Source organism: Paramormyrops kingsleyae, chromosome 6 (genome assembly GCF_048594095.1).
Source record: "Paramormyrops kingsleyae isolate MSU_618 chromosome 6, PKINGS_0.4, whole genome shotgun sequence".
Classification (NCBI taxonomy): Eukaryota; Metazoa; Chordata; class Actinopteri; order Osteoglossiformes; family Mormyridae; genus Paramormyrops; species Paramormyrops kingsleyae.
The window spans coordinates 24,606,842-24,622,824 of NC_132802.1; the positions used below are offsets into that span (position 1 = coordinate 24,606,842).

Consider the following 15,983-nt stretch of genomic DNA (forward strand, 5'->3'; position numbering starts at 1 on the left):
TAATTTGCCAGGTCAGTGTCTACAGCCCTGTCCACTAAGCTCATGCTCCAGATGAGATGGTTCTGTGTATCCTTAAGACAGGCAAACCGCTCCAGCACACTATACCCATAATCCTTGGAGGTTCAGCAGTTAGATCTTGAAATAGACCCGCTGCTCCTTTGGATTGAGAGGAGCCAGCTGGAGTGGTTGCCGAAAGGATGCCACCTGAACGGCACGTAGAGGAGCTGTCCCTGGCACGTCACACAGGGTGGGGGCCCCACAGAAGACCCAGGACCCCCTTGAGGAATTACATCTCCTAGCTGGATTGGGCTGCAGTCTGTGTCCCTAGAAAAGGTCTGGTCCAACCTGCTCAGCAGCCGATTCCAAGACTCATGTATGTGATTAGAAATGGCGGCGGCCTCCACGCAATACGTGTGTAAACAGATACGTAATGATTTCAGTGGGATAGCATATTGAATATTCAGTGACTCATTTAACTCCAAATTCTGCATTCTAGCTGCCAGAGGTTTAAAAAGTCAATTCCCAAGCAATTTCAGACTGCTTTCATATTAAAATGCCAATTTACATTTGTATCTAAAATGTATAAAAGATCCAATTCCATTTGTTCCAATAGTGTTAGACTGACTGATACTGACAAACAGGCACATACATAAACAGATGCTATCCCCACTAGTCCTTTGATTATTTTTTGTTTCACTATCGCTTCTTATTACAGACAGATTTTCTGATTACAAACAATTCACAATACTTTATCAGTTTGATTCCCAAATGCAAACCTGCCGTTGGTTAAACAGTCAAAGATACTGCAATTTTGTTACAAGTTGAACTACCCAGCTTCAAAATAAGTCACAAAAAACATTTAAGTATGGTGAAAGACACACGCTTTATTAAATATATTTTATTAAATGAATATACAGCCCTAACAAGATTCAAATAATTTATATTATTACTCAGAATATTTCTATTTGGCTTGATGCCCATTATTAAAAATGGCCCTTAGTACAAATCTTGGTTGTTTTTAAAAGGAAAACTTCATCGTACCTGAACTCACATCTACACTATGACCCTCAGGTGACTTTCCAGGTAGTGTGTCAGTGCTAAGCTACAGCTCTGGAAGGGAGAGATACAATGACTGACAGCAGTCAGAAGGTCACAAACCTCACAGAGGAATGACTGCGATACATGAGTCAGGGGAAGCTAAATCGGAGACTAGAGAAACTCCAAATCCTGCAGCTTTCTGTGGAAATTCGTGGGAAAATGTGGAAATTTGGTGATCTTACTGCTACTGTACTAAAAAATATTACTCACACAATGTGCCATAAAATAGGTTCATAATAAATATAGAGGAATGACAAACACGTAAGATCTTTTTTTTTTTTTTCCAGAAAAAATAGATTGCATGTATTGCTCTCAGACCATATACAAATTAACAAAGCACTTGTGAAATTTCATAAACATTTAGGTCTCACTTCATGATGCCCTGAAGAGAGATGATGTATAAATAACCAGCGAGGTCCATTCATGCAAAGCCAGTGGGGTTAATGTTCTTTATAATGGAAGAGATGTACCAACAGCACTCTGAGTGAAACAACCTCATCCTTTAGTTCAGGATCATTAAATAAGAAGGACCCAGAAAAGGAGTATTTTACCTTTTTTCTTTTTAGACACAAATATTATACATCAATGTGGCTGCATATTACAGTACCCATATTGCACATACAAAAATAAGACATTAAATACTGTTCCCCCCTCTGGCAAAAAATGGTCTCATTCATACATCGAAACTTCATGTTGAGTGTCCCATTCAGTTGGTCTCTGTCCTGTATGGCTTTGCGGCATTTCAAGTTCACCCAGTGAAGGCCACGTCATTGAAACCCAACCACTTCGTATAAAAACAGACTGGCAACAATCTAAACAGGACAGGGACAAGGTAAATGGCGGTTTACACAGGTAGGTACCTTTAAGTCACCTGAAACACTTTTAACTTGTAAATCGCTAGATGTTTCTGCTTGGGCCTCATAGCCCGGCCCGTCGGCCACACATTCAGAATGCAGCAGGAAGGCGTGACATCTGCAGAGCTAACAGCTCGGCCTGAGGTGGATCTACGCCCTCACGCCGGCTGCTGGGGGTTCACGTTCATGTTCGGCGGGTGGCCCAGCAGCCCGATGCGCTGCTTTTGCTTCCGTTGCTCAGTCATCTGGAAAAAATTGACAGGACATGAGGCTTGCCGTTTTATTTCACACATCCTTTTCACAGAACACAGCAGTCATTTCCGGCGTGACACGACTGCGTGTGTCACTGCTGTCAGACAGCTCCGCAGCGCCGATGGGGGCTGTTCACTGGGGGCTGTTTCTCCCTGGCATTGATGCCGACTGCAAGAAAAACCACTTGTCCTGCAACTGAGCCTCTGAGGCAACTGAGGGGAGAGAAAAGGCTGATAACCTGCCCCAGTATGGCTAGTGTCAATGCCAGTCAATGCGAAAACTTTAGCTGGTCCTTATAACAAGATTAGCGTTTTACTTTATTTATGTTAGAAATATATGAAATACAATACATGTATGTGAAAAAAAAACTTTATGTATTGTATCATCCATCCATCGTCTAACTCCTTATGCAGCTGACCAGTATCCATGCACTCAAATTGCATTAGTGGCCATAATTGCAGAAACCCTTCCAATTTTTAGAGATCACAGAACTTTATTCAGCTGTTGCTTCAGTTACTTATTTAATCGTTCAATGCATGAAATTTGTAACATTCTTTGTTTATAAACGTTATTGTCAATATTAGTGCAGCAATTTTTAAAGCATAATGCAAAAAATGCTAGGTGCTTCACAATTTTGGCCACTAGCATATTAAAAATCTATTTACAAAAAAAAAAATATTTGCTACAAGTTCCAAGTACTTTTCTGCACTGCAGTTTTAAAGCCACACAATAGCAAAGTTAATATGTAAAGAAATACAAATAGACACGCACACAGGATTCCGTTCTACTGTCCTTTTATAGGAATTAGTAGAGACCTGAGAAATGGGTGCTGATGCCAAGACTCTGAGCCTTTCTGACATCTAATAACACATTCTGATCTCTTGGTTAATGTGTAAGATGGGAGATAGACAGAACTCTGGGGGGTGGAGGTGGTAATTCAGGCCTGATTATTAGTAACATAGTAAAGCAGATTCAGAAATTGGGTTTAGAATGATATAATAGATGGAGGTCTTGTTTTTAGGAGCTGTTTGGGAAGCGATTTGCTTGCTCTTGCCCTATTCTTGCACTGTGGCATCTGTCCATGTGTCGACAGCATGCCTAATAGTAATAGCATGTCACTGTCATAATGAACTCTTGAAGGAGACAATCAATCATGGCCGCCTTCGAAATGCAAGGTGATCTTTGCACATCTTGAAGTTGTGACAGCTCTTATTAATATATTGATCTTCCACAAGATTGGCAGATTTAATCTTTTGAGCACTGTTCCTTCCGGGTTTCTTCCTCGGAACTATAATTTTTTTTTCTGTGTTGAAAATAATTTCTTCCTGCACCTATTATCATTTGTATGAGAAATTAATCTGGTTCTATTTTTTTTTTTAATAATAGCTGATTCACTCTAGGTCAATGCAATGGGGAATAGTGTGAGAAAAAAATTCCAGTGTCAGTCAGGCTTAAATTATGATGCCGCTGACACACAGCAAGCCCTCTGGCTTCATATTCTGACTGAAGCAGTAAAAACCCAGAATCTATTGCACCATTCCACGGTCAAGCCATCTGAGGACTCTACCTGTTCCTTGAGTTCGGTTAGTTGGCTAGACAGGTTAGATACAAGCTTCATGGTAGACTCCAGCTTCTCCTGTAAGTTGCGGATCTCATTCTGCTCCCCTTCCGCATCACTGCTCACCAGGGACATAGCCCGCATCCGAGGGAACCAGTCTAGATTGTGCTCCTGAAATGGAGAGAGTAGAAGAGCCAGGTTCAATCGCATATCACACTGGCTGGAATAGTGGGCACATGCTAGAACCTTGAAGTTTAAGTACATTTAGTTTTCAATAAGGCAGAGAGTACTTTTTATACATTTTTATGAACCCAGTAAACTACAGCAGTGTTTCCCAACCCAGTCCTTGGGGAACCCTGGTATAGTCCACGTTTTTGCTCCCTCTTAGCTCCCAGCCAATCAGGAACACCGAATACCTGGTACAGGTGCGCTGGGAGCTGAGAGGAAGCAAAAACATGGACTGTCTGGGGTTCCCTGAGGACTTGGGAAACACTGCACTAGAGCCATGTAATTTTATTCACAAATTATGTCTTCAAATCATAATTCGTTCATAGATGAAAATAAAAATCTTCAGAACACCATTTATTGGTGTACTAAACCCCCCCACACTCCACTTTGGTAGGGGCATTTGGAAACACCTGGATGACATGACCCCTAGTCTTTTGTCTGCATCGGCCTTGGTGTACACTCACGGGTGATATCACCTTTTTCACTACCACATATATTGTTCAGGAAAGCAGGTGATAACCGATTGATGTACTTTTCACAAGCCCCAGCATTGTTGGCACAGGGCACTGATAGGAAATGCAGTTCTCCACACTGCGACACAGAGGACAGAGTGACACTGCTTTTCCTAACAGTCATTAGGTAACCCTTAAAAAAATTCACCATTGTCACAGAGACAAAAACACTGTGAGGGAATGTTGGGATTCAGCCAGCAAACACAGGGCAGCTTTGTGCACTCAATGCATGGCATTCTCCTCCGCTGCACACCACTCTGCATTGTCAACATGCCCGCCAGCAGCACTGAGCGGCGTGAAGGCATCGAATCCACGGCTCCATCAACCCAAACACGCACACGCACGCACGGATCCGCAGGCGCTCAGACACCTCACACGCACACGCATGCACACCTGCTCCGCAGGGAATCGGCAGAAACCGCAGGAGAGGAAGCGGTGGCAGCCGCACACCAGCTCAGGGGCTGCGCTGGAAAAGTCCCGCCGACGCACGTTTGTAATCTCAGACGCTCGGAAAGCAGCCCCAGAGCGAAGCCACATCCAGGCTTAGTCATATGCGTAGGGGAAGCACGCAGACTCACACTCATTCTGAGAAAAGCAAATTGAGGGCGTTGCATGAGCTCTGCTTCGTAAGAGCATGAAGGCACCGGGCCCATATTTATCCCCCTCTGCCACACCCGTGCATCACACCCCAGCTGTCAGACACCATTGGGGCAATGGCGTTTTGCATCTCTAACACTTCCCCTCGCAGATCCTGCGACACCAGGTCCTTTGCCATCGCTTACTCCCCCGGCCGCTACTCAAGGCTCATCACATCCAGAGCTCATTCTCATGGCTACTTCGCCCAAACACCCACACCACTTGGAAATTTTCGCATTTTATCAAGCTGCGACACACCTAATAAGGTATGGCACAAATGAATAATTGCAGAAGAGCTTGTGCCCATAGCAACCACATTGTTAATACGGGGCTCTGTTATCTAAACTCGGCAAGTGAACATGGCTGAGACTAACGTGGAATAAACTTCTGTTTCAAGGACAAACAGCCATTAAAAGAAATCCATGCTTAAAAATTCTGAAATTTTCTTTAAAGTTTGGAAAAAAAAGTTTCTGATTAGACCAGTGGTGAATCTGCGACCAGTGAAGTGAGCTATGATTATCAGCATTATCAGTAAGTTCCCCAACCTGCGTTTCAACCTTGTACTAATTAATTAGAAATGAAGTCTCTTTTTTTTTTTTTTTACTCTAAAACCACAAAGAGCAACCGAGACAGGATGCTATGTGGTTTTGCAGCTACAAAATGAGACGTGGACAGGTTGCTGCGCATCTAAATAAGCAAACTGCACCTACAGTACCGAAAGGATTAACCGGCTGCTTTAGACTCCCTATTATCGTCACAGTAGGGCTGCTATCTGGCTGACTCAGGCTCAGCAATCTGACTACATTTTTAGTTCATTCAAACTTAAAGTAAAACGAAACTTGCAGTGTTCCTGCTGACTTCCCCACCACCAAATATCTATTCTACGGGGGGGGGGGGGGGGGTCCTCCAATTTCCATCTTTGTAACGCTGCAAGCAAAACAGTTCAAGTGAAGTACAGTTTGGTAATAAGTCTGATGAAGGGGACAGAGAGGGAGGGAGAGTGAGTAGAAGGACATTGGTTAAAATGGCGTTATTTCAACAAGGAGCAAGACATAAGGTACTGCAGAGCTGGTCAGGAGGCCGGGGGATGGTTATAGGACAACCCCTCCTCCATCCCATCCAATCAACTGATTGTGGACCACAGAAAGTCACCGTCTCCCACGGACTGATGCGAAAAACGAGCGTGCTAAAGTAGTAAAACATCATGATGTCAATTCAAGTTTGGACAGAAGACACAAAAAATTACACTGCCTCGTATGCATTTCATCTTGTTAAACGACATCATGGCGATTAGCTATGAGATCCTCCCCGGCAGCCCACAGACCTTCCTACCTTGATCATCTCAGCCACGTAGCTCTCAGGCCCTGTGTACTCTGTAGAGTCCTTGACCTTCACAAGAACAATGAAGTACAGGTAGTGCCACATGTTGTGTTCCTCTTTTATGTGTTCCTCGAATGTCACTGTCTTATTGTCAAACTTATCCCTTTCCAGCCCTGCAAAAGCAAACCAACAAGCATGAGATCAGAGGAGTTACCATACAAACTATCAAACTATCCTTTTCTTAACGTGTTGTAAATACAGGCTTTTCTTTTTGAGGACAGTGGTAAATGCTCTACTAGAAAGCAAGTAAAGCATTTACATCAGCATTTAGGTAATGTGAAGGAGCAACATAGCAGATTTAACATATAGGTTATTGTTTTGATTTTAATTGATTCAGAGTCAAATTCAGAGTCTAGGATTATAGTGAAAAGTATAAGTCTAGCCAGCTCACGCACAGTGTTGTAACTGCTGCCTCTTCTGTGACAGCTAGACATTTAATAATGTTCATCCTCAGGCATATAGAACACCCACGCAAAAACAGGCATGGAATAAGTTATGCCTTTTCAAAATGAGTAGCTGGTAGCACTGGGTTTTAGAACAAGATGCTGGAGGTTCCAAAAGAAGGACTGCTGGTCTATCCCAAGATGAACTTTAGTCTCCCATAATCACCAGTGGTATACATGAATATTAACCGATTAATGAAAATGTCCTATAAACTTCAAAAATAAATATTTCAGAAGATTTCATGTCTGCCATCTTGGACCTCATAATTAATCAACACCTTGGTGAGATAAGAGCACAAGTAGTGCACTCCAGAAAGCCCACACAGGCGATCGGCACCGACAAGCCTCAGAGGAAGAGGGGGGGGAAGGCTACAAGGGGTTACTCTTGCCCTCAGAGCCATGGAGGTCAACAGAGTAAAGCCAGTGAAAGACGGAATTTATACTCAAACAGAGGAGTGTCTGTGGATAAAGGGGCTGTGAACTGAACGGTCATAAACTGGAATGAGGACGGTACCATGGCTAAAAGACACCAGTGCTATGGGGTCATTTAATGATATGGGGGAATTTAATGATATGGGGGCATTCTGAATAAGCAGACTGGTGCTCATAAGGTGAGAACTGACTCAGAGAGCAAAACAAGTCTTGCTTTGGCAATGACATCAATGCCAATCCCCAACTTGCACAACTTTGAGAGAACTTGATTCCTATCACTCGATTCTGATCCATCTGAAACACCACTCACCGCAAATGAAACATGTTGTCTTGAGGACCTCCTCCTTCTTCTGCTTCTCGCTCCTGAGGTCAGCGAAGGTGTCGATGATGACTCCAAAGATTAGGTTAAGGACAATGATGATAACCATGAAGAAGAACAGGAGGTCATAGATCACCCTTGCAGCAAACAGGGGCTCCTGTACCAACAAAATGTTGCATGTTACAGACTTCATTCATGAGTCTTTTGCCATTGTCTCTGCTAGTGTTGTCTAGTACTATGATAGTTTTAGATTCAATTATCGCTTGGTTAAAACAGAGAATTGAAAGAAAAAAAATATCCATCCATCCATCCAGCCATCCATCCAGCCATCCATCCATCCATCCATCCATCCATCGTCCCGCTTGTCCTATGCAGGGTGGCAGGTATTTGGAGCCTACCCTGGAAGCTGCAGGCGCAAGGAAGACAGTAACCCAGGATGGGGCACCAACCCATCACAGTCATCAATGAACATACCTTCACAAATAAACTCTTTAATTACATTAATAAGTATCTTAACTAGGCTCAGATGAAGCACCTTTATATAAAGAAAGTGTCAGCAGTGACAGCACTGCTATTTCATATTTCACTTTCATACAATTAATTGTACAAATGCGACTTTTGCTGGAGGAGTTGGTTTGGACACTGGACCAGGTTCATGAAAAAAGATTGTGTAACTACAGGAATAGAGCTTCATTTTGGAGTATTGTTACTCCTCACTCCTCATACTCGCTGTGCTACACAGTCATGCTCATTGCTATCTCTAGATTATCCTTCTTTTTGGAGTATTGCTACTTCAAAACATCCAGAATAAATTAACAGCAGCCTGTCCCTTAATTATGGCACTTAGATACTGTGTCAGAAGACCCAGTAGAAGATCTAAAACAGTAATATGTGACTTACCTGTTTGTGCACCTGACTTGTCAAATCATTTATAAAGGTATATACAAAACACATTTCAGAGAATTACCCTATTATTTATAGTTATACTTTGTTATACTAGTTATACTTTGAAGTTATCCAATTACCATACAGAATGATTTCCAGCTTCTACTGTCCATGATTTATGTCTTCCATTAAGAGTGTGTCTGTTTCATGCATCCTGTGGTATGGTATAGCATCAGTCAACAAGGACTGGACAACTAGAAAGGTCAGGATTCCTAAGGACTGCAATTCAGTCATTTCTGTAAAATGCCTCCCTCAAGCCAGAGCAATACAATTCCATGCAAAATGTAACCATTTCCTACGATTGCACGTTTCCTCCCCAATGTGCGCGCACACACAGGTGAGCACACTCCCACCAGCGGGAAACACTGTAAAGATCAACAAATTAGAGCATTAAAAATGAAGTCCATGATGACGTATATAAAACCCCAAGGCAGGCTAGGGAGGCACAGTGACTCATACTGTACCTCCAAGGTTGTGAATTCACTCTGACTGTGTGATGGGAGTTTGCATTCTCTCCCTGTGTTAGTTCAGGCTTTAGCATTTCCGTGGCTTTTATAAGAGATGGTGTCTATCATAACTGGCAGGGTATAGAATAACAATAACTGAACATAAGTAAAGTAATTGAAAATAGCAAATATCATTAGACTAAATTATGATGTTCAACTGAGGGGAATTCAGCATCTTGTTTTCCATTACACAAGTCAAAATTACTGAATAACACTATTGTTAAATGTTCATTCTTAAAATACTTGTTCTTGGTACAAACAAAAAGCAACAACCCTCACTTCCTTTTAAATCTTAACACTACAGATAAGATTCAGACTTAAGATTAATGACTGCATGGACTTCCTTAACAGAAACTGATAAGACTTCAGAGCCAATCCACAATTATAAGAAAATATTATGATTATAAACAAATATTATGAAAACAAAACCTGCCCACTGGAAGGCAAGCTTCCCCAAGTGCTGAAATCTCCCCTGGCACTCCTTACCGGGCGCATCCGTCAAATTAACACACTCCATTAACACACCCTATTAACACACTATTAACACACCCTATTATGAAGCTTTGTTCATAACTTTTCCAAAATAGCAGTAGTCAGGCACAATTAAAGTCAAACTTGGATGCACAATTACCCAACTATAGACTTCCCTTCCTCACCTTTCCCTAAAAAAAAATTGACATAAACAAATCTTTCCAAAATGAAGACACACGGATTTAAATAATTATCATCATTTTAATATGGACAAGATTGACTTGTAGACAATTAAATCTGCAGGTTAAAAATTTTGTTTATGAGAAGCACTGTTACAGTGAGTTTAAGGACAAGCAGTCATAGTCACAGTTAGTATTTAAACCTGAAGACTATTCTAGTTAGTTTGGGTTTTCCTGAACCTATTTTAACATACCACTGCAGGTGCTGTTCTAAATGCTGTTATACGTGCTCATGAATAGCTTCCATACCTCAGTATGCACTATGTTCACTTTTGCTGTGACCCCCTTAAAAGTTCAAGTGAATTATAAAATTTATGTGCAATAACTTTTTCCTGAGTGGGTCAAACTGCCTAGCCATTAAATAGTGACTAAGCTGCCCAAGTTGTGTCCTGTCCGCTGATATACCTCTTTGGAAGGCTTGCGTAGGACGTCCCCAACTCCTCCCCCACTCCGCAGTCCATGGCTCAGCACGGTGACGATGCACATGAGCAGGGAGTCACATGTCCGCTCTTTATCTTCAGAAAGGTCCTCAGAAGCCTCTGGAAGGACAGAGATCACCTTCAGTTCCAAGTGCTAAACAAGCGAAAAAATGCAAAGAGGGGGTAGGTTTATAAAGTCATTCCAAACCTTAGTGTCCAATTGTGTAGGAGCAGCTAATGTATCCTGTTTAAGTGTTATAATCCTTGATGGGCATAGTCAATACATACAAGGAATTAACTGGCCATAATGTATCATCTGGACAGCCACAGCTACCTCAAAGCCAGACTACCAGAATGCACCATAACACCACTGCAGAATGGTGTTGCATGATCTTTGACCAACTTCCTGTGTCTTTTCCTGATCTTTCTTGACTGGGTAACAATTGACGCCCAGATCAAGTTCATAACTCCGGTGTCAGCTTTCTGGACTGAGATGTGTGGCTCTGCTCTACAGAGCCTCATTAACCCAGGATCTGTGGCATCTATATCTACTGTTGTTCGGTTCTTTAAAGGTCAGAGATAAGTCTGTTTCTGAGCTCAGTCTCTCTTTGGTGAAATAATCTAGCCGAGAAGGTGGTCCCCATAATGTAAAATATATACTGTATGTGTGTGCATGTATGTGTGTGTTGGGGGTGGTGGTCTATTTCACTCACTCACACACACACACACACACACACACACACACACACACACACAACTTTGGAGATTCCTGACACTTTAAGGTGACCAAAAACCCATCTCCCCACTAACGTACTTATGTCGCACTCAACTGACTTACCAATTAATTCTAGCATGAATGGATACATACCTGCTTTAATAGGCATATTATCTTACTACATGTCTCTACTGATTAGTGTACTGGTTATTTTCTTATGGCATAGTTATGTGGGGGATGTCATGTTTAACTGTTATTCTATTTTTAGGCTAGTAAGTTACTCCACCATGTGCTATACAGGGCATTCATAGTGGGTAGTGCTTGCTTAGTCAATAAATGAACAGATAAATGACAAGGCCCCAGAAAAGTTAGCACCTGATGGAGAGCGGTCCCACCTGACCCAGCCTTGCTGCCCTAAATTTCATGCCGTCTCAGCCACTCCCACCACAGCTGTCCTGAGAGCTCTGCATGTAACTATGTGGAGAACACACCTTCCAAAGCGTTTTCCATGGAGCAGTTCCCCCCGTTGTCAGTCTTGCATACTCCAGCAGACAGGAACTCACCTGCCATGCTGGCGCCACTCTCTGTCAATTGGAAAAAGATCCAAATGAATATGAAAATGGTCGGACTTGCCAATGTAGCAGTTTGCCACTTCACTCACAACGTGGCCAGAGCATCAGCCACTCACTCCTCATAGGGCATTAAGAACTCAGCCATTTGAGAAGTGGGCAGAGCTGAATTTGTCAGTTCAGCCTGATGATGTGTAGGTATGTACAGCTACAGGCCATTCCGGCAGGAAAGCCCTTACCCACAGTTGTATTTGGTATTCTGTCCACCTCCAGGATGAAGTCATCTTTGAAAAATATGTACCCAACAATGGAGAAGAGATAGACCAGGATGAGGGCCAGGACTGCAGTCAGGACTATAGAACGTCCATTACGTGTTACGCTTTTAATGACGTTTAGAAGGGTCTCCTCTCTGTAGACAAGGTCAAAGAGCTGTAGGATAGTACAAATTGAGACAGCTGTATATTATCAGCGAAAAGACCACCTAAAAACAAAAGACATTGTAAAATCCAAACTAATAAGACAACCAAATGGCAATGCAGATATTGCTTGAAAGATCCAGTGTTATCAATCACTGAGCCACAGCACTCAGAAAAAACAGTATGACTAAAGACTGAAGGACCAGAAACGCGTAAGTAGTAATACATATAATACTACTGACAGAAAAAAGCCCTTTAGCATGAATACATACATTTTAATTATATGGCAAAATTGATTTCTTGAGAAAGAGGAAATGATGAGAGAGACTAAACTGTAAAAATGATGAAAGACCAGACAATAAATTGAACTGTCCAACCTTTCCAATATCGCGTCATAGTTCAGCTTTACACATTTGACTATAACACTTTAGTGGACAGTCCTGAGAAGAAATGGTGAAAAGCGGCAGCTCTACATAAAACCAAGGGTCAAATCAAATATTCAGAAAACTAATCTAATCACAAGTACCAAATTATCTCTAAGACAGTAAAGGACTAAAGTATACACAGCTACATTTTATTTTATATATATATAAATATATATATATATATATATATATATATATATATATATATATAGAGAGAGAGAGAGAGAGAGAGAGAGAGAGAGAGAGAGAGAGACAGAGACAGAGACAGAGACAGAGACAGACACACACAAACCATTCAAAACAACAGACCCTAAGTGCCATATCATCACCAAAGCCCAGATAGCTCAGATGGTAGGGTATCAGGCATTTCATAGGAAGGGTCTGGGGTTAAAATCCTAGTTTGGATTGTCCCTATCTGCGTGTCTCATGAGAAACATGAACATCCATGAAGACTCACCAGCAAACTGTAGAAGAATACATGCACAAACACTCCCAGGCTGCAGATGATCAGGTACAGCAGGTGGTAGAGGAACTCCATGTCAAGGACCATGGCCTTGTAACCCCTGGTGAAGGTACCTCTGTTTCCCACAAAGCTCATCAGGAAGATTATTTTATTGCAAACCTACATGGGGAACACAAAATACCATCTTGCCATAATGGATGCAGTCAGTCCATAACAATATACTGAGGGGCTTATCAGCGATGGTTTGTAGCCCTGCAGGGTAGAACAGCGTCTGTGACCAGAAGGTTGGAGACTCAAATGCCATTTTGGGCCCTTGAGCAAGGTCCTTAACCCCCTTTAAGAACCAGTAGCATTTTTTTTGATTCACTTACTTACACTGAATGTCAGGATCGAGACAATATCAAAACGGTGATAAATTTGCTATCGACATACAGTTGCTGTTTCTATACTACTTATTTAATGAGGAGATACATGCATGGCAGGTCAGCCACACCCCCAGCTTGGTTCCATCTGGACCTGCAATGCTTTTAACGGGACGCAGCCACCATCTGCCTGGGAGCTGGGGTAGAAGCTGCCTGAAGCCTCCGCTGTCAGCAGCCACCTGCCACTTTGCCTGAACAATGACTTGTATGCACGAATGCTACACAACATTTAAGACGAACACAGACTTTACTCAAAGTGTTCTTTGAGTATGAAACAATTCTTATTATGGGTGCCTCATGCTGCTTTAACTATTAAAATAAGAGAGCAAAGTTGTTAATTCCATTTCTTTAATGCCAGTATTAATTTCTGCACTTATCACCTTTCACTGTGCACCAGTTTATTGACCTATTTATAATTAAGTACGCAGGGTGTGGTAATTCACGAGCGCTACAAACAAGACAGCTCAGCTCACCACAGAAACTGGATCTATTCTCAAGGCAGATTGCTGGAGGCAGTTTTCATATTTGTATGGCAAAAACACACAACGTTAGAACAAAGGATGATGTTTTGCCTGTACTTGCTCCCATCTGAATGCCCAGCTTTGCTCTAACTCTGCTAGCCATTTATCGATAGTGTCTGCCAAGTACAGCACAATAAAGCCTCCAATTCCACCTCTCACCTCCATGTTACAGGTACAACTGAGCCCACAGTGAATGAGAAACCACAAGAAAACCCAAAGCACTGTGAGTCAAGTCCCTGTTTGGGTGCCCATTTTAAATGTTTATTTCCCTATGCCACAGTTATTAAGAGAGACAATGAGGACCAAAAAGGTGTTTCCCTTTAGACCCACTGCCACGCACAATTAGTAGAAAAACACAAAACACAAGATCAAAGAGGCACGTACCCCATACATCAATCTGCTTAATGCACCAAATATCCACAAAGCAAAGCCCACCAAAACAGGCAAAAAGGAATGGCAGGAACCTACGTTGTATAATTTAGTCACTTTAGGTACTAGGTTGTATTCTAAGTGATGACATCTGGCACAATGAGTGAAAGCAAGCAAGGCTGGTCTCACTGAGGTCCTCGGATTGGGGGGATCGATGTGAAACACTGTCTGCAGCAAAGCCAAAAACTGAAGGCCAATTCTCTGTCATTATTGCTGCTGCCTTGACTTGGACCTAACAAACCAGGACCCCCCCCCCACCCGGTTTGCTGTAGCCTTTCCCCCAGCCTTTGTTTTCGCTACAAAACCCCTCCCCATAATGTTACCAGGTTCTTTCCATTTTTAAGTCAATCTGGCCATATTCCAGCTTTAGATAGAAGACAGTCACCACTCTATACTAGGGATGGAAATATCCACCAATTCATATTGGGGCACTGGCATGAAATTTCACGACGTGAGTGCCTTATTAAATATCTGATAAATATCAGTAAAAACCAATTTATTCATGTAGAACGGTGAATTATATAATGTTATTAATTTTATATCATTTATTTAACTCACCACTGGTATTATTAATGTTTTCTGGGGTCTTTCCAGACCACAGCAGGCACTGTCTTTTATCGTGAACTTATTTGTGTTTGTAAGCTGTTCTACACTAAAGCAAGCTTTCTTTTCTCCTTGTTTGGAAAGCTAAAATATGGCTCCTGGCTCGTCTAACTTTTAGGGGAATAAAAATGAGTTATCCATATATTTATATGTTGAAGCATGTTTGGTAATGAGCTGTGTGTTTATTTGGTTCATTTAAAAGATTTTGATTAAATCCAGCATGTTTATTGTGTTTCAAAATTATATAGTCTTATATATTTCAACAAGTTGCGGTGCCCGCTATGATAAAGTTAATTAGCAGCGAGTTCTTTTGGGCCAAATAAGTAGAACTAAGCCAGTAACTGGTTAAATATTACTTGTTATAATTTTGTTGTATTTGCCTATAGTTAATGGAGCCAACACTGAAAAGTTTAATTTGTGACTATTATATATTGTTGTGCGCAAAAGCAAGCTCTATATTGTGTTTGTGAAGGGAGAAGAACTGCCAACTCTATGTTTATAGGAAAGTGAGGAAGACTGCTTAAAACAGTCGCTGCTTTTTGCTTTGCTTTTTTTCCCCACTTTATTTATTTTAGTATTTTTTTTTTTAAAGATTTAGGCCTGCAAGCAAGTCTTTACTTTTATTTTGTTGCTTAAGTCATATTCACCTCAAGACTGTATCCATCATCACCAACTTCTCCCATCATACTGCACTCCCTGCTGGGTCAGAGCACCTGAAATCAGACTAACTGCACCTGGGCCTGCACCTCTCTCACCATGCCATGTCACATCACCAACAAACCGAAACAATGCAGAATTCAGGACGGGAGGGTCCGGGGCCTGGCCTGCCCTATCCACTGGAGTTATCGAGCAGGAAGCAGCACACGAAAAAGGTTACATAAATATTTAATTATTAGTAAAGGCACTATGCCTTTATTATTTAGAAATGTGACCAATAATGTTATATTTAGACTGATTCCCCCTCTCTATACTGCTTCTCAAGCGCACTCTCTCTTCTTCAGTTCTCCACTGCTTTCAGTGGCCAAATCTCTGCAAGTCTCTTGGTCAAATGTTGTGTGAGTTGGAGTCATGTCTGGCAATGCATCACTTTGCATCCTGTCGAATTGCACTGCATTGCAAAAGTGGCGA

General features: G+C 41.9%; 1 protein-coding gene across 10 annotated transcripts in view; it reads right to left on the reverse strand.

Moving 5' to 3' along the window:
• Positions 1-864: 864 nt before the first annotated feature.
• The window catches only part of LOC111840603 (inositol 1,4,5-trisphosphate-gated calcium channel ITPR1), a 100,084-nt gene continuing 84,965 nt past the window's right edge, over positions 865-15,983 (reverse strand). For all 10 annotated transcript variants that reach the window (XM_023805596.2, XM_023805598.2, XM_023805601.2 and 7 more), the window contains 8 exons: positions 12,875-13,039; positions 11,816-12,005; positions 11,499-11,591; positions 10,279-10,412; positions 7,704-7,869; positions 6,471-6,631; positions 3,772-3,933; positions 865-2,197 (listed from right to left, as the gene is read on the reverse strand). In XM_023805596.2, coding sequence (XP_023661364.1) covers positions 2,111-2,197; positions 3,772-3,933; positions 6,471-6,631; positions 7,704-7,869; positions 10,279-10,412; positions 11,499-11,591; positions 11,816-12,005; positions 12,875-13,039 — 1,158 coding nt within the window. In that variant the 3' untranslated portion in view covers positions 865-2,110. The remainder of the gene's footprint in view (positions 2,198-3,771; positions 3,934-6,470; positions 6,632-7,703; positions 7,870-10,278; positions 10,413-11,498; positions 11,592-11,815; positions 12,006-12,874; positions 13,040-15,983) is intronic.